The sequence below is a fragment of the Tiliqua scincoides genome, chromosome 1 (assembly GCF_035046505.1).
Source record: "Tiliqua scincoides isolate rTilSci1 chromosome 1, rTilSci1.hap2, whole genome shotgun sequence".
NCBI classification, from domain to species: domain Eukaryota; kingdom Metazoa; phylum Chordata; class Lepidosauria; order Squamata; family Scincidae; genus Tiliqua; species Tiliqua scincoides.
In genome coordinates, this window is record NC_089821.1 from 246,409,304 (window position 1) to 246,435,757 (window position 26,454).

The 26,454-nt window shown below is 46.4% G+C and overlaps 1 protein-coding gene across 1 annotated transcript; it reads left to right on the forward strand.

The window, feature by feature from the left end:
* Positions 1–4,259: 4,259 nt before the first annotated feature.
* On the forward strand, positions 4,260–25,807 carry LBH (LBH regulator of WNT signaling pathway). The gene is made up of 3 exons (XM_066618669.1): positions 4,260–4,486; positions 9,083–9,182; positions 23,244–25,807. The coding sequence occupies exons 1-3, from the start codon at positions 4,461–4,463 to the stop codon at positions 23,430–23,432; spliced, it is 315 nt and encodes a 104-aa protein (XP_066474766.1). The 5' UTR covers positions 4,260–4,460; the 3' UTR covers positions 23,433–25,807.
* Positions 25,808–26,454: the final 647 nt, after the last annotated feature.

Here is a 26,454-nt window from a genome sequence, read left to right on the forward strand (position 1 = left end):
ACAAATCTCCGGAGGGCCAGAGGCTCATTAGAGTCTGGGGGTTCCCTGAGGGCCGCATTGAGTGGCCTTGAGGGCTGCAAGTGGCCCCAGGGCCGGGGTTTGGGCACCCCTGATTTAGAGGGACAGAGAGGAAAAGTGAGGTGAATAGGTAGGGAAGCAGACTGCTGCTGCCACCCATGCTCAAAAAATCCACCCAGGCAGCAGCAGTCCATTTCACACATTGCTCCTTTCTTGAGGGGCATGCTGGGAGCAACAGCATGACCTGCACTTTCTCTTTTGTTGTAGAGGATCATGCAGGAAGGAGCAGGGTAAGAATCTGTTTTCTTTCCGAGTTTTTAGGGAGCACACAGCATTTTTCCCCCACACATTTATGAAAGGATGCAAAACCATTCTCCAAGGGGGCAGATGTTGAGGAAGAGGGAATGCTTCCACATTGCCTCAACATCTAGGCCACAGTGCCTATGTAGCCTAATCCAGTTGCGCTGAGTTGACCAGTTGAGGTAGAACATGAATAGGGACGTGCTTTTGAACAAACATCCTAAAGTAATGTAGTGCAGATGGCTAGCACCCACACCCAGATGTGCATTCTGCTACCATGAGTAATGACTAGAGTTGGATTGGGATGAAAGTGCAGTGCTGGTGGGCAATTGGGCAGGAGAGTTTTGGGCAGCGGAAATGTTAAGAGTTGGAGAAGAGCTGTAGCTTGGTGGTAATTTATGGTGGTATATGGTAATTCAGTGTTTCTCAAACTCAGAACTCACTAAGTGGTTTGTGAGTCAATTTCAGGTGGGTCCCCATTCATTTCAATATTTTATTTTTAATATACTAGACCTGATGCTCTCATGGTATGTGATTGCATTAGGGTAAATGTTAGAGATCTGTACTTTTAACAGGCCACTATGTATATGCTTTTAACAATGATACCAAATGACACTTACTCCTAGGTAAGTGTGGATGGGATTGCAGCCTAGGATTGTTAAAAATTTTCCTGCTTGATGATGACACTTCCGGTCTGACATCACTTCTGGTGGGTGCTGACAAATTACTACTGTGGTAATTTATATGGGATGCTTTGAAAACCCTAACTCTCCAAGGCTTTCCAGGGTTCAGGTCCAAGGCATTCTATGTGAGGGAGTGGCAGCAGGTCCCTTATTGTCCTGTGTGCTCCCAGAGGCACCTGGTGGGTCTTTGTGAGATACAGGAAGCTGAACTAGATGGGCACTGGGCCTGATCCAGCAGGGCTCTTCTTATGGTCTTCAAAAGACTGGATGAAGAGGAGGACTATGTGGTAAATATAGCACACTAATAAAGCACTCCAGGACATTTATTTGTAGGGCCACTGGGGGATGTGAGCCCCCTACCAACAGCATGGTGCATCTTGTCAATTGTCAAAAAACTGATGGTTCCTTTAGTACCTTGTCAGTGGGCCATGAGTCCTGGAAGCAATAAGTGAGTAGCCACAGGCAGGGTTAGGTGCAACAGCTATGAGAGATGGGGGGTGGGGCTTAAAAAGATTCCATGGAGCTCACCACCATTAAAACATGAATGTTACAGACTGAAGACAAGTGCTAATAGTTATTCCCTTTCACAGAGCCGTCTCCTTTTATTGTGAAGGGGGGGGGAGAATAAAAATGCCCAGAGCCCATCAGCCCAGAGGTGAAGGGCTGACACTTTCTTTTTTCTCCAGTTGTCAATAAAGATGCTAGAGCTAGATACACACAGGGTTACATAAGGACTCCCTTGCTGCAGTTCTTTGTGGTGCTGTTGAAAAGCTTCAGAGCAAAGCTCAGGTTTCTCTCACAACCACAGATCCCAACAGTGAATACCTCCAATTTGGAGGGGAGTTTTGTGCAATGGTTAAGGCTGCAACCCTAGCCACACTTACCTGGGATTGAGCCCCAGTGACTATAATGGGACTTACTTCTGAGTAGACATGCCTAGGATTGGACTGTAAGGCTGCAATCTTATCCACACACACCTGGGAGTAAACCCCATTGGCTATAATGGGATTTACTTCTGAGTAGACATGCACAGGATTGGACTCCAAGTCTGCTTACTCCCCACTCAGGGGGGCAGAGGGTCAAACCCCCTCCTTCCCACCTGTGGTTGTGTTTCACAGGGGCTGATCCAACTGCTGGGAATACAAACTGAGGCTGCAATCCTATGCACACTAACATGGGAGTAAGTACCACTGAACTCAGTGAGTCTTACTTCTGAGTAGACATGCATAGGATTGGGCCTCCAATCACGTGCTCCCAGTAAGGTCTTGTTTTGAATTCGCAGCTGTGAAACTTTTTGGGGGGCGGGATCAAGGTGGTCACTTGGGGTGAATGGAAGAATTTGGCCCCCACCGCCCTGCCCTGAAGCGGAGGCAGGAGGGGATTCGAGGCTTCTTGTGGGAAAACAAGCCCCAGCATGACAAACTGGTCCTTCGCTCCCATCTATCCTGGCAGACTATAAATAAGAATTGGGGGGAGGGAGACGACAAGGCTGAGAGAGGACCAAGGAACCCAGCTCTGGAATGTATGATCCAGCTAAACTGTGCCCTCCTTCCACTTTCCCATGGATTATTTTAAACAGTGCTCCCATCCAGATTAGGAACACCAAAATAGAAAATCAGTCTCTCCCATCCCGCCCCTTACAGCCCAAGCCTATGCATGCCTACTCAGAAGTAAGTCCCACTGTAGTCAATAGAGCTTACTCCCAGGTAACTGGGATTACTCCTAGGTAACGATCCACACTTACCTGGGAGTAAGCACCATTGACTATAATCGGATTTGCTTCTGAGTAGACATGCACAGGATTGGGCTGTAAGGCCGCAATCGTATCCACACTTACCTGGGAGTAAGCTCCATTGACTATAATGGAACTTCCTTCTGAGTAAACATGCATAGGATTGGGCTGTAAGACCGCAATCCTATCCACACTGACCAGGGAGTAAGCTCCATTGACTATAATGGGACTTACTTCTGAGTAGGCATGCATAGGATGGGGCTCTCAGGCTGCAATCCTATCCACTCTGACCAAGGAGCAAGCTCATAAGAACAGCCCCACTGGATCAGGCCTTAGGCCCATGTAGTCCATGACTATAATGGGATTTCCTTCCGGGTAGACATGCCTAGGATTGGGCTGTCACTTCCCAGATGGAGACAAAGGGGTAGGAACAAGTGCACAGTCCCAGGGCTGTAGAGGAAGTGGGGGATGCTGCTCTGTGGCCGCTCAGTTCCTGGCTGGCCGGGGTGGTTTGATTGGTGTCCGGCCCTGTTCTATTCATCCGCCGGTTTATTCGAAGTTCGGGGGAACCAGGCGTGACTCAAGAGCTACGGGCGGGTGATCACGCCGGAGAGGAAGGGGGGGGAAGGCTGGATACGCAGATCGCCGGCGTCATTCTTATGAATGAAAAAGGACCGTCAGTAAACCTCCGTGCCATTTCCTCCGCAATCGTATCCTACTTAAGGGAGAACTCCTACGTTGGCCAGATACTCGCTGATCTCTTCGGAAATGCTGATTGCTTGCGGGGGGGGGGGGGCTAAAAAATCACACACACACACACACACACACACACACACACTAGCCCACGACCATGCCTTCAAGAGAAAGGGGGGAAGGTGGGGGGGTTATATATCCAAATTTGGACTCATTGTTTTGGGGGTGGCTAAAACATCACACATACACACTCTAGCCCACGGCTATGCCTTCAAGAAAAGGGGGAAGAAGGTGTGTGGGGGGGTTATATATCCAAACATGAACTGATTTATTTTTTTTGGGGGGGGGGGACTAAACAAATCACACACACACTCACAAGCCCATGGCCATGCTTTCAAGAGAAAGGGGGAGAAGGTGGGGGGTTATACACCCAAACTTGGACTGATTGCATTCTTTTTGGGGGGGGGGCTAAAAAAAATCACACTCTCCCTCCAGCCCACGGCCATGCCTTCAAGAGAAAGAGGGGCAGGTGGGGGGGGTCACGCCTCCAAACTTGGCCTGCCTGCCTGGCTGGGCTGCAGGTTAGGTAACCACAGACATCAGCGGCGAGCCGCGCTCGTGCCGAAGATGATGCCACCCGAGCGCCTGGACCAATCGGGCGGCGCCGAGGCGCGCTCCCTTCTGCCGAGCCGGGGCTCTGCTACAGGCTGAGGACGCGGAGCCATTCATGATTTTGGTGACGTCATCGGAGGGAGGGGGCGGGCTCCGTGGCGCAGGGCCCGCCTTCCCGCTCGATAAAAGCAGCTGCCCAGGCGCTCCGGGGGGGTCCGCTCCGTAGCAGAGCCTGAGCGCGGTGCTTGTGCGCGGCTTGTCACACCCACCGGCTTTGTACCCGCCAGGGCACTTCCTCCCGTCCCCTACCCTCGCAGAGCATTTGCCGAGCCCTCTGCCCAAGGGAGAGTAGCCCTGTTTCTTCCTACTGCCCCCCGCGCTCAGATCCAAAGGACGTGGCTCAGCCTCTTTGTTCGGACTTCATGTCTGTATTTTTCCCCATTCACTGGTGAGTAGGCGACTCGTCTTGTTACAACTCTTGTGTAGCGATGGGGCTACTCCAAGGTGTGTGATTGGGGGGGAGTAGGAGGACGTTTAGAGGCTTAGAGCCCAATCCTATACCTATCTACTCATTGTAGTTAGTGGGTCTTACTCACAGGTAGGAATGGCTAGGGTTGCGTGGTGAGTGGTCGACTCGTCTTGCTTGCAACTGTGCAAGTGTGTGTAGCAATGCGGTTACTCCGAGGTGTGTGATTATTTTTTGGGGGGGAGGGGGACGTTTAGAGGCTTGAAACCCAATCCCATGCCTGTCTACTCAGAAGCAGGTCCCATTATAGTCAGTGGGGCTTACTTGCAGGTAAGAATGGCTAGGATTGCCGCCTTAGCAACTTTTCTCAGGGCAGGTTTGGGGGGGGAGAAAAGCCCTACTCTCTGAACTCCACGAGAACTTGTAGGCACGTTCTAGGTTGTGCAGGGTGGAGGCGAGAGGCTGGAAACAAAGGAAGTGAGCAGCGAAAGAGCTGCAGCTCACCAGGCAGGCTCGCCCGAGGTTGGTGGGAGTTGTAGCGAGCTGCAGTGTGTGTGTGGGAGAATCGGTCTCTTGCCCTCCTAAGCAAGCCCCCCTGCAGTCCGCTCCCATGCGCGTTTACTCGGAAGCAAGTGCCATTGAGTCGCGGGGCGCTCCCACCCACTCACCGCCAGGTAGACATGCAGAGAGAGAGAGGATTGCAGCCTCCGCAGCCCGTGCAGTGGCGTCCTTAGCAGTCTCCGCACGCTCTGCTGCTGGGCAAGGAGGCGGCGGCTGCTGCCTGCTGAGCGGCTCTGCGTTTGTCCTCCCCTTTACCCCGCTAGGGGAACCAGCGCGCCGGAGCTGGGCTGCCTGCGCCAGGGTGCACGGCCAGGCGGCCAGCCGCTGCTCTTGAGCGGGGCATCCCCACCCGCTCCTGTGCAGGCGAGCTCTGCAGCGAGCAGGAGGCCTCCTGGGTTTGCTGGGGCTGGGCAGGCTCCCAGCCGCGCCTGATCTTCCTGCTGGGGCAGCTGAATGGCGACTGTCCCTCCGAAACCAGTCGCTCGAACCTCGGCATGGCCCCCCCAGGATGGCGGCGGGCAGTCTTGAACGGCTCGCTTGCAGCCCGCAGGAAACCTGATCGTGCCTACGAGTTTTGCTGCCGGGCAGCTGCTTCGCACACGTCCAGCAACAAAGGCAGAGGAGATGGGGCAGCCAGCTGCCAACCCTGACAAGAGGGGCAGCGTGGCAGCCGCAGCTGTTACTCTTCAAGGGACAACAGCCTGGGCTGAAGAAGGGGCTTTCATGAGTGGCTAAAGATCTGAAGTGACTTCGGAAGTCCAGAATTTAATCCCAGAGGTGTAGGCTTTGTGTGCTTACTTGGTAGTGTGGGAAAGACACTTTGCACATGTTCAGAAGCACTCTTTATTCCTGCTTCTTAAAATTTAATCCCAGGGGTATAGTCTTAGTGTGCTTACTTGGTAGTGCGGGAAAGACACTTTGCACATGTTCAGAAGCACTCTTTATTCCTGCTTCTTAAAATTTAATCCCAGGGGTATAGTCTTAGTGTGCTTACTTGGTAGTGTGGGAAAGACACTTTGCACATGTTCAGAAGCTCTCTTCATTCCTGCTTCTTAACATGTTCCAAGCTCTAAAAGTGGAAGCCTTAGGGGACAAAACCGCATCTCAGAGTAAACTCTAGGCTTTATGCATGAGATGGTGAGGCCGGGATGGCATTCAGATGATGTCTGGGATGTGTTTTGGACCATGCCTCTCCAGTCGCTGAGCTTGGTACAGCCTCCTTTCTTGCAACCCAGTCATGAAATAGGCTGCCTTGAGAAATTGTGTAATCAGCTTGCTAGGATGTGTTCAAGAGAGGCTGCTCAGGCATCACGATGAGCAATGTTGTAGATATCTTGGTCTTTGGGGGTAGACAAAATGACATCGGAAATCTAATTTTAAGATGTAGCATTGTTTAAAAACAAAACTCCGGAATATTGGATGCTTCCCCCGTAGAATGTTGTTGGCAGCCGGAGTATCTCTGGCGCTTCTGCATTTGCCAATCTGTGCTTCTTTTTCCATACCTGAGGGGCTGTAGAGAACTGATAGGTAAGAAACATGCAGGACTTGGCAAAAGGCAGCAAGAGAGGGCTATGCAGCTGGGGGGAGGAGAGATGTGTGGAGAGCACCCCTCAACTGAATTTTGCTGTAAAGGTGAGGTGACCAAGAACAGACAAGCTTTGAGATCTTTGGCAATTAGAAATGTGTGTGTTTGGTTTGCAAACCATGCTGTTCTTTGGAAGGCTGCTTTATACCATTAATGTGTAGCAATCCTTGCCAGTTACCTGAATTTGGCTTTGTGTGCTGTCCAGTTGTCAACAGTTTGGGATGCAGACCTCCAGTCTGGCTTGCAAATGCCTGGCAAGCCAATTTTCCATTCAGCCCCAACTTTTGTCTCTCTTCCCTTCTGGTTGAATTTGAAAGAGGAGATGGTTGGTTTACCTAACCTCAGGTAGCATGTTATGAGTTTCTTCCAGTTCTGTATCAAGTTATAGAGGTCAGTGCTTAGTAGTCCAGAATTCTCAGCTGGTCTCCTTGTCACCTTTAGAATAGTTGGTTTAGCAAAATGCAGTTTTCACTTTTTTCCTTCTCTGTCACTGCAGTTCTAAGGACCCAGTTAGAGTGGGGAGAAACCACTGCAAACTACTGTCTCTGAAGTGATTATCCATTGGGGTGTGTGCAAGTGTGACTAGTATGTTAGTGTTTTCAACCTATCCTGTCTGATTCTGATGTTACTCCCACTTGTTTGCAGAACTAGGATATAGCAGCAGTAAACAAGTATTTGAGGACAGGAAGGCTCTTCAAGCCTTGACACACTTATCTCTTTCCTAGTCAAAATCTAGTCTCTAAGTTCCTTGAAGCAGAGAATTGACTCTTAATGGTTATGAGTTCTACCTTATGACATGTATATCAATAGTAGTCATCAATGGCATCCTTCAGTCTCAGGAGACTATGGTATCGCACTCTGAAAAGTGGTTCTGGAACAGCGTCTAGTGTGGCTGAAGAGGCCAATTTGTGAGTGACAATCCCTGTCACACTGGGAGCAAATGTAGTCTGTCCCTGGTGTGTCTCCCTGGCTGTGGGCCTTCTTTCTTGGAAGTAGGTAGTATGTAGTACTAGTATGTAGTAGGTAGTATGTAGTATGGTAGTAGGTAGTACCATTCTTGGAATGGTAGTAGGATATTAATTGCAGAAATGATCCCCCAACGTGACTTTTCCCCCTCTCTTAAGCATCTTTGTCAAAACTTTATGCAGTACTCTGCGTTTTCAGCTCTTGAAGTACCTCCTTTATAAGAAGAGTAATAGTGGCTTGACAAGCATGTATGGCATGCTTGGTGAAGGTGACTCATACATTCTATTGTCCTGCCCTGCCATCCACAATAGATTGATCACTGGCTCATAGTGGGCACACATTTCTGCTGCTATTATTATATGATTGCCTTCTGTTTTGTCCTCAGGGTTGTGCCTGAAACCTCACTCATTGGGAAGCTGTTTCAGAGCAGCCCAAGACAGCTGGGGTGTTTTTTAGGGCAGCACCATGCAATAGATAAGATATACCCTACAGGATTTCAGTGACAAAAATGAATGTGTTTTTTTTTGTCTAAACCAAAACTAAGCAAGTTTAGTGCTGTGACTGGAAATTGAAACACTAGCTTACACTGAAATTCAGAAGCGACAGGATATGTATGCAAGCCTACTTTTGCTTTCACTATTAATTATACTGGAAATATTGAGTGCAGAAGAGTGCATTTTTTTACTCCCTGCATGGAAATCCCTAAAATTGTTGCAAAACAAATTAACCAGAATTGAAGCCTTTGGCTTGGTGTTTTAAATTATGTACATATTCTAGTCACCAAGATTCTCCACTCTGGTTTTTTGATCAGGCTGCTTAGGGAGACGGTGGAGTTACTTTTCTTAGAAATTTTGATCACAAGGTTGGAACAGGTATGATACCTTATTTCAAGGAAAGCGTTTGATCTTCAACTGGTGAGTTGGGATCTACAAATGGATCATGTACTCCATCCTGTAGTGGCTCACACCACTAGCAACACCATCCTTACCGATTTAAAAGAAGGTGTAGGTAGGGGAGGGGAGGAGAGAAAAGAACAAATTAGGAGAAACAGAGGAGGAAGAATAAACATTAAAAGCAGAGCTACATGTTGTCTGGGTTAAAGATCCCAGATCTATAAAGGTTGAAGATTCCTGTTCCCAACAAGCTGTTCTATTCTTTCTAGATTTCATGATTGTCTAGTGTGTGCAAGGCTTATTGGGTGGAAGAGCCTCCTTGGGGCAAGGGGTTTGGAACTTCATTTCTGCGAATCCAGAATGGTTTGTGGAATACTTGATTCTTTCAAAAACATGGCACAAGATTCCTTCCAAAACTGGGTGTTTTGAAATGATTTAGGACCCTGACCAATTTCTAAATGGCTCTTGTATTAAGAATTCTTGATTTTTTTTTCTAGCAACATTTCAGTTTAGTCCAGTTTATTAATTGCATGGAACTCTAAGAACTGAAACTATCTTTGCCTCTGTTTCCAGCCCTGATTATTTGAGATCAGCTGACATGACTGAGGTGATGAATGCTCCATCTATGGATGAGATTGGTCTCAGCCCCCGCAAAGACGGCCTATCCTATCAGGTAAGATTGCTGGGCATCTAAGAACACTGTTAGTCGTCCATGGAATCAGTCAGGATTAGATAGTGACCCATTAAACACTGACCGACTATCTTGTTCCTAACATCAAGAGCTTGGAATGTTTCTTTGGCAAGAACAATTAAATAAGCAGTCTAATTCTGTGATTGTTACTTGGAAGTGAATCCCACTGAAATTGTGGGCCTTGCTTCCAAATAAGTATGCAGACATGCTTCCTGGGGAATAAACTGCATTGACTTCTGTGTAAAAATACTTGGAATTCCAGTGGACAATTTCTTGTTTATGTCAGGTTGTGATAAAAGTTGGCATGGGGTGTTTTTTTTGGGGGGGGGGGCATCGAATTTGCTTACACCTTATTTCTTTAACAAAAAAGCTGTTCTAGGCTGTTAAGTCAAGTCAACCTTTATTAGGCATATACATTTGGTAGGTGAAGAACTAGGCTGTTAACTTGGACTTTGTAATGCACAGATTGTATGAATGCAGAGCAGAGCAAAAATAGTCAGAGGAAATAAAAGTTGGGTCTGTGTGCACATCTGTCTTAAACTCTTGTCTATTCTGTCCTGTACACCACCAAAGGGGAAGGCCTATAGTTCATTGTTTGCATGCAGAATGTCCTGGGCCAATCCCTGGTGCCTCCAGGTAAGGCTGGCAGACATTCTTGCTTCAAACGCTAGATGGCTTCTGACAGCAGATGGTGAGCTAGTTAAACCAGTGGTCTGTCTCGAAGGCAGTTTCATATATTCATCAGTTTTCCTACTTGGCAATACTTCTGGAATGGTTCCCGTGGAAGAATCCAGCTGGCAACCATTACGTCAGAGCTAATAATCCGCATGGATTTTCAGTTCTGAATTAATGTAGGGTGCAAGGGTTCTTGCTGCTTCAAACATGATATATAGCAAAGTAAGTAAATTTGGGGCCTGAAAAAAATGCACCTTTGGCAATCTTCAGTAAGATTGGTACACCATTTACTGAAGAGTGGCTATACATACTGAAATCAGTTGGCTCAAGTGTGCCACTCTGAAAGGGCATATCAAATCAAGGCTTGTCCATTCATTCTGTTCCTAACTCATTGGACAGCCGGATCCAACCTAAGTCTCCCCTGCTGATGCAGCTGCACCATCAGAATGCACACGGCATCCTGCAAGGGAATTTTGGGGGTCTGAGGCCTCTTTGGGATAAGGTAACATTTGCTCAGGTATTCAAATGATGAGACAGAAGAGCAGTATCTCATGATTTAAGCATATTAAAGCAATAGAAATTCACTTGCATGCATTTGCAAAATTTGCCTTCCAAGATGATGATGGAAACTACAGATGACTTTACAGTTCACACCTGACTCTACTTCAGCCACTGTCAGCCCTCGCCCGACTTAGCTGCCTATGTTCCTCCACACAAAAACACTGGCTGCAGGCAATGCTTAGTGTCACTGGCCACATACTGTCAATCTCTTGACCCTCATTACAAGTTTGCCTGTGTGTTTAGCATCCTTGCAATTCTGCATAAGGAGATATGTGGGCACTTGTTGTGAACCTGTCAAATGCGACTGGACTTGAAGGGAAAACAAGGTGTAAACTAATTGCCAGCAAGGATGAAGTTAAAAGTGACATTGGATAAGTCTTACTATGTGATGCCTCTTGGTACCAAATGCATAGCTAAGATGAGGGCTGGAGAAAAAGGCAACCTAAGCTCAAATATCTTTGTTTTAAGAAAGCACAAGACTAGAAGAGGAAGCGTTTAGAAGTGTTATCGAATCAGTTTTCTGGAGGCATGTTGAGACTATGTTTTTGCTGGTTGTGATTCTTTTTGGAAAAGGAGTTTTGAGTGCCTAAAATATGATCCCTCACCATGCTGTTGAGGGTAAGGGATGTTTCTGCACTCATCCTAAAGTTTACTACTTAGCAAAAATGTTTACATTGCATGGGGCATTTCCAGATATCAGTGTTCCCAACAATGACAGCTGCAAACCCAAAAACAAAACAGGAAGTAGCTCACAAATGGAAGCACCTGTTCCCCTGGGGGTTTGGAGCTAGCCTCACATTTAGGCCAGCATGCCTGAAATGCACAAAAGAACTACAACTAGAGAAAGCTGAGGTCCAGAAGCATCCTTGGAGAAGGTTTGCATCGTTTTACCCAACTGCTCAACTCTGTGGGGAGTCAAATGCAAGCATTCCCATTAAACCGGTTAAGATTAAATGGGTTGAGGCATCACTGGGAAGAAAATGGAGGCTGTTTGCAACCATCTTTAGTGGTTGCATGAGTGGTGCATTTTTGAGGAGTCCTATTTGGAGGACCAGTATGCGCCTCTCACATCAGGAATTGGGAGCACAGTTCCAGCACCAGCGTGTATGATATGTGAATTCTAAGTGCTATCCATCAGTCATTGAATATGACTAAGAGGGTCTGTATAGTGCTACAGTGGCCAGTGGAGACCACATGGTTGATATGGCCAGTGAATTCTGGAGAGGTGGTGTCATATGGGAAAAGGTACCTTCCTTTCTCCAGGATACTTCTGCATTCTCGCCTGTACCCAGCATTCTCATACAGCACCCAACAAGGGTGTACATTAACTTCCCATCTGAACATGACCTTCCCTTTGACTTGAATAAATGCAAGTCTTCCCATTTTCCCTCTGGATTCTGCACAGTGAGTTTTGCCAACATAGACAAGTTTAGTGCCCTTGTGAGGTGTAGCCTTGCCTGCTTTTATTTGGCTGTTCCTGTATCTCTGGATAATTCCATTTGGAGGCTCTGTTCAGAAGTTTGGGGGGAAACTTTCATTACCCTTCTGAAGTTTACTGTAAAAGCCTTGCTGGTCTCTCAGCTTAGTCAAATTGAAAGTGTCACCTTTTCCACCCCCGACAGAAGTTGAGATTTTGCTTTCTCAGCTTGTAAGTGCATAGCTGAGCTGCATACAGCGAAGCGGCAATCTTTTTTTTAATTTAGTGGACATGTCATGATACATCTATAAGGCAATCTCACCCCAGAAGAGGTATTCAGCATGGTACATTATGGCCTTGCTTGGACACGCTCTCTTTAAAATGGTTCATGAAACCACCAAATTTGGTTATATGCTCTTAGGAGAACTCTTAATGCAGACTTGCAGGAATCATCTTCTATGCTTCCAGGGGGAAATTACCCTATAACACTGCCAAGAGTGTACATTTTCCCTATTTACAAGGCATTACAGCCATTTCTGTTGAAGGTGGTGGGTGTGGATTGTGCATGCAATGGTGAGACATCTTAGACTATACCTCTTTAGGCAGGCTGCTGGGACTGATGCTGCATGTTTTAATCCTGTCCTACAAAAAAAGGTCCCAGTACATAAAAATTGGCATGTCGGCTCAGTCTTCACCTAGTCATACTTTTCTAAGAACATACTATTCTGTGAAAAACACATTTGAACATGTCCATCACCACTTGGAGTAGTACGGCCCCATGCTTCTAGAGAAAGATGCCTATCTAGCTGCATGATTAATTACTTCATTATTTGTATAAAAACTAAACCATTTAGCAAGAGCCTGAAGTTCCAGGAGAAGCATTGAATGTACTCTATCAAATGACCCTTAAGTAGCTCTTAAGTTTTAGCACAGCCATTTTCAACCTTTTTCAGCTCACGGCACACTGACAAGGCACTAAAATTGTCAAGGCACACTACCATTTTTTTACTTATGTTAAATTACTACATTAGAATTAATTTTTAAATAATATAATTAATACAATTAAATCATTACATGACAAGGGGCTCAATCCTAACCAGGTCTACTCAGAAGTCCTGTTTTGTTCAATGGGGCTTACTGTCAGAAAAGTGTGGTTAGGATTGCAGCCAAATACTCACAAGAAGTTTGGGGAGTATGAAGTTTGGAGTATGTGTGATTCTGGAAAGGAGGAAAAATGTTGTTGTTAAAGTGTAATGCCAGAAAGTGCTGGTAAAGAGAGGTCAGACTGAGCACATAGTGGGGTGAGGGGCAATGAAGACACATGATTGAAAGAAGTGCAGGACTCAGCTGGAGTAGGGGGGAGAATGTGAGGAAAGTGTTTCTGGACCTTTGAAAGGTGCAGAGGAGTGAAAAAAGGTACAGTAAGAGATGCTAACTGTGATTATGAGATTTGGGGGGGAATGAGCCTGTGGGAGGGAGTGGGGTGGGGAAAAGTGCCAATTGTCTGCTCCTGTATTTAAGAAAAAAGAGTGCGACCAACAGCCCAATCCTAGGCAATATGTCTACTCAGAAGTAAGCCCCACTATAGTCAATGGGGCTTACTACCAGGTAAGTGTGGAGAGGATTGTGGCCGAATGCCCTTCCCCTAAAAGGCACAAGACAAGGCAGGGAGGATAGCTTTGGGGAGTTGCAGGCAAACTGGGGTACCAGGACCCCTTTAGCCAGCTGGTTCTTGGGCTGGTAGCCTCAGCAGACGTGCTCCCTTCTGACCTGCTTGCCTGCTCCTGCCTCCCTCCTTGTCACTCAGTCCGCGGACCTCCTCCGGGCGTCTCTGGCTGCCCAATCAGCTCCCGGGGCGGACTTGATACCCAATCCTAGGTGTGTCTACTCAGAAGTAAGCCCCATAATAGTCAATGGGGCTTACTCCCAGGTAAATGGGGATCGGGTTGCATCCTTCCTCTTGCTCAGCAGCAGGAGATGCAAAACAGCTGTGAGCTGCTCCTTTTTCGCTGGCCGTGAGGGTCAAAGCAGCCGCTTCTCCCCAGCGCTCACAGCTGCTGCCTGCTGTCTGCCTCCTCTGGCCCCGCGGCACACCTGAGGCTGCCTCGCGGCATGCCAGTGTACCACGGCACGGTGGTTGAAAACCGCTGTTTTAGCAGGACAAGAGTGGGGGAAGGCTGGACCTGGGGTATTTAGTTGGCACACAGATTTTGCTCATGTCTAGAGATGTGTCAGAGAAAGTAGGGGGAAAAAATCCATATGGGGGATGATAAAGTATCCCACTATTCCTATGGGGCTGATAAAACAAGTCGCTTCTTCAACAGTGTTTTCTGCTATGTGGACCAATGTGGAAATGAAGGCTTCACTCATTTTCAGCCTGTCATGCTTTCCAGCCTAGCTTGGATGGATCGTGGTATCTGTGTCCTTTCTCTCCAAGTTGCCTGCTACACTTAGTCACCTCTTTGCAAGTTCACTTTCTACTGTCACTTGACTGCATTGCTAATAATGAACCCTGAAACTGAGGCTGACTCGGGACTAAATTAATCATTTCCCTGGTCTGCTGTCAAAACAATGGCTTGACTTGAAACTCTTTTAAGTGTTTCCCTCCCCTTGGAATGGGATCTGAACTAAGGTCCACTGAGACAGATCTCTCTGTTTGTGGCAGCTGCGCCAGGCAAACAATATGCTTAACTTTGGAGACGAGTGTTCCATTTTTTGTAGACAAATTGCCTGGAACAGCTGGCTAACTAAATCCACTGACTCTGCAGGGAATGAGCATTAGGGCTGTTGATGGAACAAGGAAATCTATTCCATTGGGCTGCATGGTTACCTGGAAGGAAGCTCCACTGAACTCAGAGGGACTTGCTTCTGAGTTAGGATTGCACTGAAGAGGCAGTATTTTTAGGGGTGTCAGTGGAATTTCCTGCAACTTAAGAGTTGCCAGATTGCTTCAAAAACGGCAGCAGGTACCACTTTCAAGGATGTGATCCAAGGATCCAAGACCTTTGCCCTAGTATTCTCTTCAACCCTGGGAGCAATTCTGGGGCGCATCTCTTATTTAAAATATTTATACCCCATTTTTCCCCTCTAAAAGCAGACTGCTAACAATATTTAAAAATATTAAAAAACAATACACTGTATCTGTAATGAAAAACAAAACACTTGGTAATAGACACAACTCCCCTCTTGCATTATGTTGTGCAACAGCCTGGGATTGCCACAATTGCTTGAACTAACTTTGTAGATACTATTTCTCAACCGCACATAGGGCAGGTGTGCACAAGTTGTGATTCATCAAGCCAAATCATGCCAACCATATCTTGTAGCCTGACAACTACCTAGGTTTTTGCCATTCTGGGTGAGCAGCAAAAACTGCAGGGTTTTATCAAACCCCCTGGTGGGCTGCATTCAGTTTGATGGGTCATGAATCACGCAGGCAGGATCCAGCTTGATTGCCATCAGCCAGGATCTGGTTACATTTTAGCAAAGTTGGGCAAAATGCATGCCATGTTTTCTTGCAGCCGTTTTTGCTGCAGGGCCTGGTGTTACAAAGACAATCAAGTAGTCAATAGTGCACCTAGGAAGAGATCTTTAATTTCTTTCCAGTAGTATTGGTTTTCTTACCATGGCTTCTTTTGCAGCTTGCTTGCACTGCAGCAGAGCTCCTCTGGTTTGCATTCAGGATGAGGCTCACATCTTTTTGTGGTTGTTAAAATATTTTCCGCTCTTGGTGCCAAGTTCAGTCAAATTTAGAGGAAGCAGTGTGTGTGTGGGGGGGGGGGGTCACCTGGTACAGAAACAGAGGGATCTTCAAGTCTTAGAGCTTCAATTTCAGTTCATCTCTGAGGTGACAGGCAAAATATCTACTTCCGTATTTGAGTTGCTTGGACAGGGATAACATTCTGCTCAGACCTCCAGTGAAGGATTGGCACAGGACCTCTCTGTTTGTGGCTAAGTAAATATAACTCTAGCCAGCTACTGTGTTCACAAGGATCTTAAGCAGCTCCCTGTGTATTAGGCTCAATTGATACATTACCGCAGCCGTACAGCAGCCAACAAAGCTGTTCCTTCATAGTGTGGCTTTCTCTTGCTTTGGTAACAGATTCAGCCTTGGTAGTAGGAGAAAAGAAGGTACAGACATGGAAAGTATAGCATAAAAATCAGGGCAACCTTCCATGACGCAATATTATTATGTTTCTTGTCCACTGTTGCATTACCATGGTAAAATATAAAGTACTCTGAGACAACAACAACAAAAAACTCTGGTTCTTTTGCCTTGCATAGAAGACTTGAAAAGTTATCTAAACTGCAGTTTTGGAAAAATCTGAAATCCTTTGAGCATGTACAGAAACCACTTGGTGTTCCAGCCTATCACTCTGGAAAGGCATTTGGACTTGTTAGTTTAATGAGCAGAACCTGAAGTCATGGCTGGCTCATATTTATCTCCAGTATTTGGAGCTCTGCTGCTTCTGGAAACCTGAACACTTTGTATCCTTCCATCATGGAACTCAAGGTGAGTTCCCAGGCAGTCATCCACCCAGGCACTGACCAGAATTAGACTTGCTTAGTTTCAGCATGGTGGCCGTATCACATACTCTTGATCATTTCCCAGGATCCATAGAAGGAGTCAGTATGGAACATTGTTCTGTTAAAGGGGTTATCTTTGACTGATTGTATCTAGTAAATTGCATGTGTGAGCAAATCCACCTCTTACATGAAAAGAGCAAGTAACGCTGAGTACTTCCTGGACATTCATTTAGTTTTGGAAAGACTTGCTGGGCCTTTGTTCTCCTAGTCAGTCTTGTCTTGTTTCCCTCTCTGTCATGTGCTGGGAAATGTGACTTCATTATTTTTCCATTGGACCATTTGTAGTCCTTGAGTTCAGTTGCAACATTTTATTTTATGCTGCCTTGATGGTTTTTAAAAAAGCATGACTTAGTGGAAAAATGCTGACCTCCTCTGTTGCAGCTGTTGGAGATAAGATTGTTCAGTCTATATTAAAAAAAAAAATCCCAGGCACAACACATTTAGGGGATGTTTATTTCAGGAAATAATTTATTCCTTTGCTTAAAAGTAGGATGGGAGGAAACAGACAGTTTATTTTCAAAATAGCTATTCTGGTTTTGACCTAATGTACCTAAAATGACAGCAGTTGCTTATTTCTCTAGTGTTTCCTGCACTGCAGGTCAATAAAGGCATAATCAGCTTATAAAAACTACTGTATCTTAACTTTTTTGCCATGGATGCTCCCTAAATAATATTGTCAGCAATTCTTATGTGCTCTGGTTTTAAGATGGAGCACAGAGCTTAGACCTAGTGGCCCCAGCAGCTACAAGTGATATCCATTCAGTGCCTGCACATAACTGAACAGGGGTTTGGGTTGACCAGATTCTGAACTACAAGCACAGACTTATCTGACCCTGCAGCAGCAAGCAGAGGACTCCCAAAAGCTCCCTGACCAAGCCCTTCTCGGACCCTGCTGATTGCAGCCATTTGCATTCATATGACCTCTGGTATTGGTAGGCAGTAGAATCCAAATGAAAATTCAGTTCTAGAACTTTTGTGATAGTGGTCCTTAATTGTGTGTGCCTGGCTTTCTTTGACTGAAACCCAGTTGGAAGGAAAATAAAGCTGAATATATTGGCAAAATTGCCAAGCTAGCAGAACAGGACTCTCATGGGAGAGCTGTTCTGCAATATTGTTATCTTGATCAGAAGCTATTGAGGATCCATTTTTCACATGACCACCACAAACTCATAAGAACATAAGAACATAAGAACAGCCCCACTGGATTAGGCCATAGGCCCATCTAGTCCAGCTTCCTGTATCTCACAGCGGCCCACCAAATGCCCCAGGGAGCACACCAGATAACAAGAGACCTCGTCCTGGTGCTCTCCCCTACATCTGGCATTCTGACTTAACCCATTCCTAAAATCAGGAGGTTGCGCATACACATCATGGCTTGTACCCCATAATGGATTTTTCCTCCAGAAACTCGTCCAATCCCCTTTTAAAGGCGTCTAGGTTAGACGCCAGCACCACATCCTGTGGCAAGGAGTTCCACAGACCGACCACGCGCTGAGTAAAGAAATATTTTCTTTTGTCTGTCCTAACCCGCCCAACACTCAATTTTAGTGGATGTCCCCTGGTTCTGGTATTATGTGAGAGTGTAAAGAGCATCTCCCTATCCACTCTGTCCATCCCCTGCATAATTTTGTATGTCTCAATCATGTCCCCCCTCAAGCGTCTCTTTTCTAGGCTGAAGAGGCCCAAACGCCGTAGCCTTTCCTCATAAGGAAGGTGCCCCAGCCCCGTAATCATCTTAGTCGCTCTCTTTTGCACCTTTTCCATTTCCACTATGTCTTTTTTGAGATGCGGCGACCAGAACTGGACACAATACTCCAGGTGTGGCCTTACCATCGATTTGTACAACGGCATTATAATACTAACCGTTTTGTTCTCAATACCCTTCCTAATGATCCCAAGCATAGAATTGGCCTTCTTCACTGCTGCCGCACATTGGGTCGACACTTTCATCGACCTGTCCACCACCACCCCAAGATCTCTCTCCTGATCTGTCACAGACAGCTCAGAACCCATCAGCCTATATCTAAAGTTTTGATTTTTTGCCCCAATGTGCATGACTTTACACTTACTGACATTGAAGCGCATCTGCCATTTTGCTGCCCATTCTGCCAGTCTGGAGAGATCCTTCTGGAGCTCCTCACAATCACTTCTGGTCTTTACCACTCGGAAAAGTTTGGTGTCGTCTGCAAACTTAGCCACTTCACTGCTCAACCCTGTCTCCAGGTCATTTATGAAGAGGTTGAAAAGCACCGGTCCCAGGACAGATCCTTGGGGCACACCGCTTTTCACCTCTCTCCATTCTGAAAATTGCCCATTGACACCCACTCTCTGCTTCCTGGCCTCCAACCAGTTCTCAATCCACGAGAGGACCTGTCCTCTAATTCCCTGACTGTGGAGTTTTTTCAGTAGCCTTTGGTGAGGGACCGTGTCAAACGCCTTCTGAAAGTCCAGATATATAATGTCCACGGGTTCTCCCGCATCCACATGCCTGTTGACCTTTTCAAAGAATTCTATAAGGTTTGTGAGGCAAGACTTACCCTTACAGAAGCCATGCTGACTCTCCCTCAGCAAGGCCTGCTCGTCTATGTGTTTTGAGATCCTATCTTTGATGAGGCATTCCACCATCTTACCCGGTATGGATGTTAGGCTGACCGGCCTATAGTTTCCCGGGTCCCCCCTCTTTCCCTTTTTAAAAATAGGCGTGACATTTGCTATCCTCCAATCTTCTGGTACCGTGGCTGTTTTGAGGGACAAGTTGCATACCTTAGTCAAGAGATCTGCAACTTCATTCTTCAATTCCTTAATAACCCTTGGGTGTATGCCATCAGGGCCCGGTGACTTATTGATCTTTAATTTATCAATGAGGTCTGAAACATCTTCTCTTTTAACCTCTATCTGACTTAACTCCTCGGTTAGGAGGGGCCGTTCGGGCAGCGGTATCTGCCCGAGGTCTTCTGCCGTGAAGACAGATGCAAAGAACTCATTTAATTTCTCTGCCATCTCTAAGTCTCCTTTTATCTCCCCTTTCCCTCCCTCACCATCCAGAGGGCCAACCGCTTCTCTGGCGGGTTTCCTGCTTCTAACATATTTGAAGAAGCTTTTATTATTCACGTCAAGAAATCCGGTTTCCTTATCGTGACCAGAACACAAATTGACCCAGTCAATATGAGGATAATTGAAGTCCCCCATGATTACAACCCTGTCCTTCCTTGTCACCTCCCTGATCTGTTTCCTCATTTCAAGGTCCCCATCAGATTTCTGGTCTGGAGGACGATAGCACGCCCCCAGTATTACATTGCTGCACAAGCCTGGTAATTTAACCCACAGAGATTCTACGGTGGAGTCGGACCCACCTTCAATCTCTACTTTGCTGGATTCTATCCCTTCCTTAACATAAAGGGCCACCCCACCTCCAACACGCCCCTGCCTGTCCCTCCTGTAGAGTTTATAGCCCGGGATTGCGGTATCCCACTGATTCTCCGCATTCCACCAGGTTTCCGTTATGCCCACTATGTCAATATTTTCCCTTGTCACCAGACATTCCAGTTCTCCCACCTTTGCTCGTAGACTTCGGGCATTCGCATAAAAGCATTTATACACGGAATGCCCCAGGATGGGCTGCTTATTCGCTCCTTTGTCCCCGCATCCTCTCATTGTGCCAAACCGTCTATCACGTCCCATCACCCTACCTTTCCCAATTTCTTCTCCTACCCTGCCTTTGTCTTGTTGTTCTCTAACCTCCCCATCCTCATCCCATAGGGATGAGGAGTCCCGAACCGGATGCCCCTCGGCTCCTGTCGGCCTTCCCCCAGGGATCAGTTTAAAAGCTGCTCTGCCACCTTTTTAATGTTATGCGCCAGCAGTCTGGTTCCATTCTGGTTCAAATGGAGCCCGTCCCTCTTGTACAGGCCCCGCTTGTCCCAAAACGTTCCCCAGTGCCTAACGAATCTAAACCCCTCCTCCCTACACCACCGTCTCATCCACGCATTGAGACCCCTGATCTCCGCCTGCCTAGCTGGCCCTGCGCGTGGAACAGGTAGCACTTCAGAGAACGCTACCTTTGAGGTCCTGGCTTTCAGCTTCCTGCCTAAAAGCCTAAATTTGGCCTCCAGGACCTCCCAGCTACACTTGCCCACGTCGTTGGTGCCGACATGCACCACAGCCGCTACCTCTCCCCCAGCACTGTCTACTAGCCTGTCTAGACGAGAAGTGATGTCCGCAACCTTCGCACCAGGCAGGCAAGTCACCATGCGGTCCTCACATCCGTCGCAAACCCCCCTCTCTATGTTTCTAATAATCGAATCCCCCACTACAAGAAGCCCCCGACCCCCCTCCCGCCGAGGAGTATCCCGAGTGCGCTCGGATACGGGCCCATCCCCTGGAGAAGGGATCCCCCCTAGGGGATTGTTTCCCTCCTCTCCAGGATGACGTCCTCCAGTCCCGAGACTTCCCACCCGGGCAGCCGAAGAGCTGCACGCCTGAGGTTGGGACGAAGCCTGATCGTCCCCGGAAGTCTCCCCACAGTCCTCCTCTGGCTGCCTGCGCTTCTCCAGGTCGGCCACCAAGGCTTCAAGGGAGCGGACGCGTTCCCTGAGAGCCTGGAGCTCCTTGCACCGAGGACACACCCATGACTTATGCCCCAGAGGCATATAATCATACATGTGGCACTCGATGCAGAACACTGGATAGCCCCCACCCTGCTGCTGGCTGTCTGACTGCATAGCTTTTTTGTTGTTGTTGTTGTTGTTTTATTTATGGGTCCTTTTAAAAACCGTACACTGGATAGCAGCCCTCTTCTCAAGGGAAGAGGAAGGGCAGTGTATGGGGCCCTGGCCTCCTCGCCCTGCTGCTGAACTCGCCCAGATGCTAAACTCTTGTGCCTTACCTGGCACTTAGTTCCCAGAGGCCACACGCGTCTGCAGAGAGCCTCACGCGATGGCCTGCCTAGCTTTATACTCCTGGCTGGCTCCTCCCCCCTCCTTCCTTCCTGATTGAAAGGGGGCTGGCCTTCCCAGGTGAGTTTACAAAAGCTCAGGAAGGCAAATGGCTGCTGATGGGTGTGACCTACTCTGCAGGCTCCTGAATGGACTGCTTGGATTAGCCTACTGGGGCTCTTAATGGGTTGGGAATTGGCCCTTCCTAGGTCCTTTCCCTCCTAGTTCTGTTCTCTTAGGCTGGACTGTTTTTGTAACCTCAAGCTAGTTTTTATTTGGGTTTGTTTAATTATTTATTGCTCTCTAGATCCTGTGTCCCAATTTACTGACCTGTTTAGGTTATGTTCTAACTTAGATTAGGTTTAACCTGGGTTAAGTACAGGTTTAATTTAAACAAGTAGAAAACCTGCTTTTCACTTTATCCTCCTCCCTTCCTTCGATTAAGTGCTACCTTAGGTGCAGCTAACTTTCAATTTTGATTTAAATGCCTGACCCTTGGGCACTTACTCACGAGTAGGACGCTGCTCTTACTCATGAGTAGGACTCTGCTCCTGCTCAGAGTAGCCCTATGTACCTCCCTTAGGTGCTAACTTTCAATTTTGATTTAAGGTTGCTTTAAAGGTAAGGTTAAGGTTAGAAGACAGGGAGTTAGAAAGACAAAGCGTTAGAATGAGTACACTTACCTCCTCCTCCTGCTCCTGCTCCTCCTCCTCTCCTTCTCCAAAACTCAGAGGTCTCCTTGCCTTCTCCTCGCCCAGATGCTAAACTCTTGTGCCTTACCTGGCACTTAGTTCCCAGAGGCACTTGGTTCCCAGAGGCCACACGCGTCTGCAGAGCTCATGAATAAGCATGTGCTAGAGTGGTAAACTTTCACAGTGGTTGATTCAGATGTTGCCTTGACACTCTGCAGGGTTCTTCTGGAGTGTTAATTCCCAGTAAATTTGGAGGGCTGCTTCCAAAAGGAAAGGTTTAAAGCATAAAGGTTCTAGCATAAAACTGTGCTAACTGGTTCTTTACCTGAAAACACCCTGATGGAAAAGACTAACTCACAACTGTGTGCATGTTCATCACTTGATAACTGCAACATCAAGTTATATGTGCATGTGTGGCTCCACCAGTACTGACAACTTCCATACTGCCATTTTACCAGACACATAATACTTCTTGAAGACATCAGTTTGCACACTTGACTGCTAGTCAAATGTGAAGTGACTGTTTCTGCAAGTGCCTTCCATCTAGCCTCACAGGCAGATATTTAAGAATTATGCTTCTGTCTGTTAGAGGCCTAGCTTGGGCCAACATACATATTGCAAGACTACAAAGAGTTATCTATAGGACACGCACCATCTAGGAATTAGACCTATGTGTGTGTGTGTATATATATATACCACGAGCAGCCCAGCAAGATCTTATCTGTAGACACACAAGTGACTTGTAGGACACTTTTCCATCTTAATGTTTTGTTGTGAAAGATGTTAAAAGAATAGTTAAAAGATGTTAAAAGAAAGTTCTCACTTGAGAACTGATGAGTGTCAGTGTCATCTACACATAACTACATCTTGTGATCTTTCCAGTAGTTTGAAGTCAAATCTCATCCAGACTACCTTCTACATGAAAGTTGCTTGCTTGCGACCATTTTAGTTTTCAAAAAGTTTAAATTTATACCCAGTGTGGCATGAGTAGAGTGTTGACTTGGGATATGGGAGACATAGGTTTAAAGCCTTGCTTGGCCAAAAGGCTCATGGGTGGCCATTGGGCAAGTAATCTCAGCATTCCTCGCAGTTGTTAAGAATACCATGAGGTGAGAATGTCAGCTACTGTATATTGACAAACACTATGGAAGTGCTGAATATGACTCTCTTGTTTCAGATTTTCCCTGACCCTTCAGACTTCGATCGTTACTGCAAGCTGAAGGACCGCCTCCCTTCCATAGTGGTAGAACCAACAGAAGGAGATGTAGAGAGTGGGGAGCTGAGATGGCCACCTGAGGAGTTTCTGGTCCAGGAAGATGAGGAAGAAAACTGTGATGAAGCAAAGAAAGAGAACAAGGAGCAATAAATGACATAGAGTGTCGTCTGTGCTACTTCAGATGCTTTGTCGTCTTGAGGGAGAGAACCACAACTGTTCTGAAGAGTCTTTTTCTACAAAAGACATTCAATTTTACACCTGCAAGATCTTAGTTATTTTCATAATCTCTGTTGAGAACTGAAGCGCTTGACGTGACAATCTCTAGCTGACACGAAGGAGGAAAGTTGGGCAGGACAACAAAATGGTTGTTCTTCTCAAAGATGGTGGTTGAGTTTTGCTGAGGTTATGTGGGGCAGCAGTGAAATTACAGGCCGCTTAGGTGGAGGATCTGACTGGCAGGAAATGTGCTTCTTTTTTTTTCAAAATATGTTGGGTGAGAGACATGAAAGCAAAGTGTAAAATGCAGCTGCATTTCTGTAAGGATCTGCCTCTGGCTACAAAAGCATGAGAATAGTATTCATCTCTCAAATTTGCCTTCTAGTGCTTCTGTTTTTGTGTGTGTGTGCATGTGCGTTTGGGGTTGGGAGGTGGGCAGTATGGTTGCATACCACTCAGATGCTCCAATGATGCTGAACAGTAAGGCAGGTGTTCTGCTGAGCAGCATAGAGGGGCAATAGATCAATTACTTCTTCCCCAGTCCAGTATCACTTCTTAAAGTCATACAACTTTGGAACAATGATATTTGGCACTGGCTTGCCTGGCCTGTTACACAAAAGTTGTTTTTTCCTCTTGCCACCCCTCTCTCCTTCCTCCACCACGTGTCCTTAAGGTATGCATTTACATCTGCAGTACATAATAGCTTTTATAAGCACAGTGCTGCTGATGTTGAAAGTGGCCAGTTGCCACATGTTCTAGAAAAGCCTTGTTTATCTTGCACGAGGTAACAGTCTGATTTTTTTTTGCAATTGTTCAAACAAAGCTTCACAAGCTTTTTGCCATAAACAAAAATCAAAGTATATTTTCTTTTCCTGCCACTGGAGTTGCTGTTGGATGTCCCAGCCAATAATATATCTGGCTTCTGAGAGACACCAGCTGTCTTGCTGGGGTTGTGATTTGATCATGTGCAGATAAAGGATTGGGGGTTTGCCTTATGTGGGAGCCAAACCTGGACCATCAAAAGCAATGTACCTAAAGACACTTTTGGAGATACTCTGTAGGAAAGCAAAAGTGATTATTGAAGGAAAGCGGGTCTTCTCTTCATATAAAAAGTATTACAGTGTCTCAGTGTTGTGGAGAAGACAATGTGCTTTCTAAACATATCTTTAGGATTTAATGATGGGCACAGCTTTCTAGTCTAAATTCCCAATAATGTACTTTGTCCTACATAGCCTTTCTTAGGAGAAGGAAAACAGACCGCAAGACAAGCTAACTTGCAGCTTTCTAGGAAAGCAGTGTCTGATCACTTGGTGGTGAAGTTCCTGCTGAGACTTCACAAGATTGACTAGGGAAGAGGACCACTCAGAAATTAAAAGCCAGTCGTTGAGATCTGAATTCTGCAGACACTAAAAACAAGGTAATACATACATGTCATGGCCTTAACAAGATATTCAAAATAATCCCTAGTCTCCCACGTCCCTCATTTATCAGCTCTGTTTTTTTAGAAATCTATTAGGACTTTTTGTGTATATATTTGTATTTGATACCTCATGAGTAGTAAAAACGCTGGTAAGGGGTTAGGGGATTTGCTTGTTAAAATCAGCAGAATTATTTTTTCAGTCTTGTCTTGCTTGTGTTTCCAACATAATGGCAATAACTTTTTAACAGCTGTGAGTCATTGTTACATGTGGGTGTGAGGTGGCAAACTACTCCTGCCTGAGTTTTTCTTTTCTTTTCAAGTATAATGATGTAGGGATGTCGTTGGTGTTCTTGTGTGTTCTGTTGGCAGCCAAAAACCTGTCACACATGTACTACCTGTCTTGGTGGGTGGTGTTGTCATCACTGAAGCCTGTCTTGCGTCATTTTATCTAGCCAAGGTAGCTTTAAAACCAATGGACCAGATGTGATTCTGAGCATCTGTTCTCATCTTGCTGTTCATTAGGATGAGCCTTTACACCAGTTGAGTTTTTCCACCCCTTAAGTCACATTTGTTGCTTTCAAACTTTGTCCCAAATTTGAAGTCCTGTGTTAACACTTGGATAAGCAAAAATCTTTAAGGCTCAAGATGGGAGGAGAAATGCAGTCTGTCTTTAAATATTTGCATATCTTTTTAAAAATTGTTGCTTGTATATCTGTCCTTTTTGAATGTGTCTGAAGAACAAAGCACTCCAGCTGAACTTCTCCTGTTGTATATTACATTCTATATTTCTGTAATTCTTTTTGGAGCCTCAGGGAAAAAGCTAGCATTTTTTTCAAACTACTTTTGTCACTGTGACAGTTGTAAATAAAGTTTGAAAGTGCTTTCCAAACCCTTGTCTTTGAGATGCATCTTCTTGTGCTTCAAATGATTTTGCTTTCCCACAATCCTATTGATAAATGTCTGTCAAAAACGGTGGGTTAGATGTGGAGTTTGTCCACACATGAACCAGCATCTGAATCAAATGTGCCATACTTGGAGTGCGGTTCATGTATCATGAACTGGGCATGGAATTGGTTTAAGTGGGAGAGCATCTGCTTTGCACGGCCGTTTCATCCATGAGGCAAGATGAGATGGGCTGCCTTGGATAGCGGATGGGTGACAAACCCTTGGCTGTCACTGCTAGAGCTGCCTCACCTCATGGTGCTCACCTTGGTGTGGTGTTCCACCTGACTTCCAACTGGCTTTGGAAACAGGGTGGGCCCATAGGCCCATCTAGTCCAGCTTCCTGTATCTCACAGCAGCCCACCAAATGCCCCAGGGAGCACACCAGATAACAAGAGACCTCATCCTGGTGCCCTCCCCTGCATCTGGCCTTCTGACATAGCCCATTTCTAAAATCAGGAGGTTGTGCATACACATCATGACTTGTACCCCATAATGGATTTTTGCTCCAGAAACTTGTCCAATTCCCTTTTAAAGGCATCCAGGCCAGATGTCGTCACCACATCCTGTGGCAAGGAGTTCCACAAACTGACC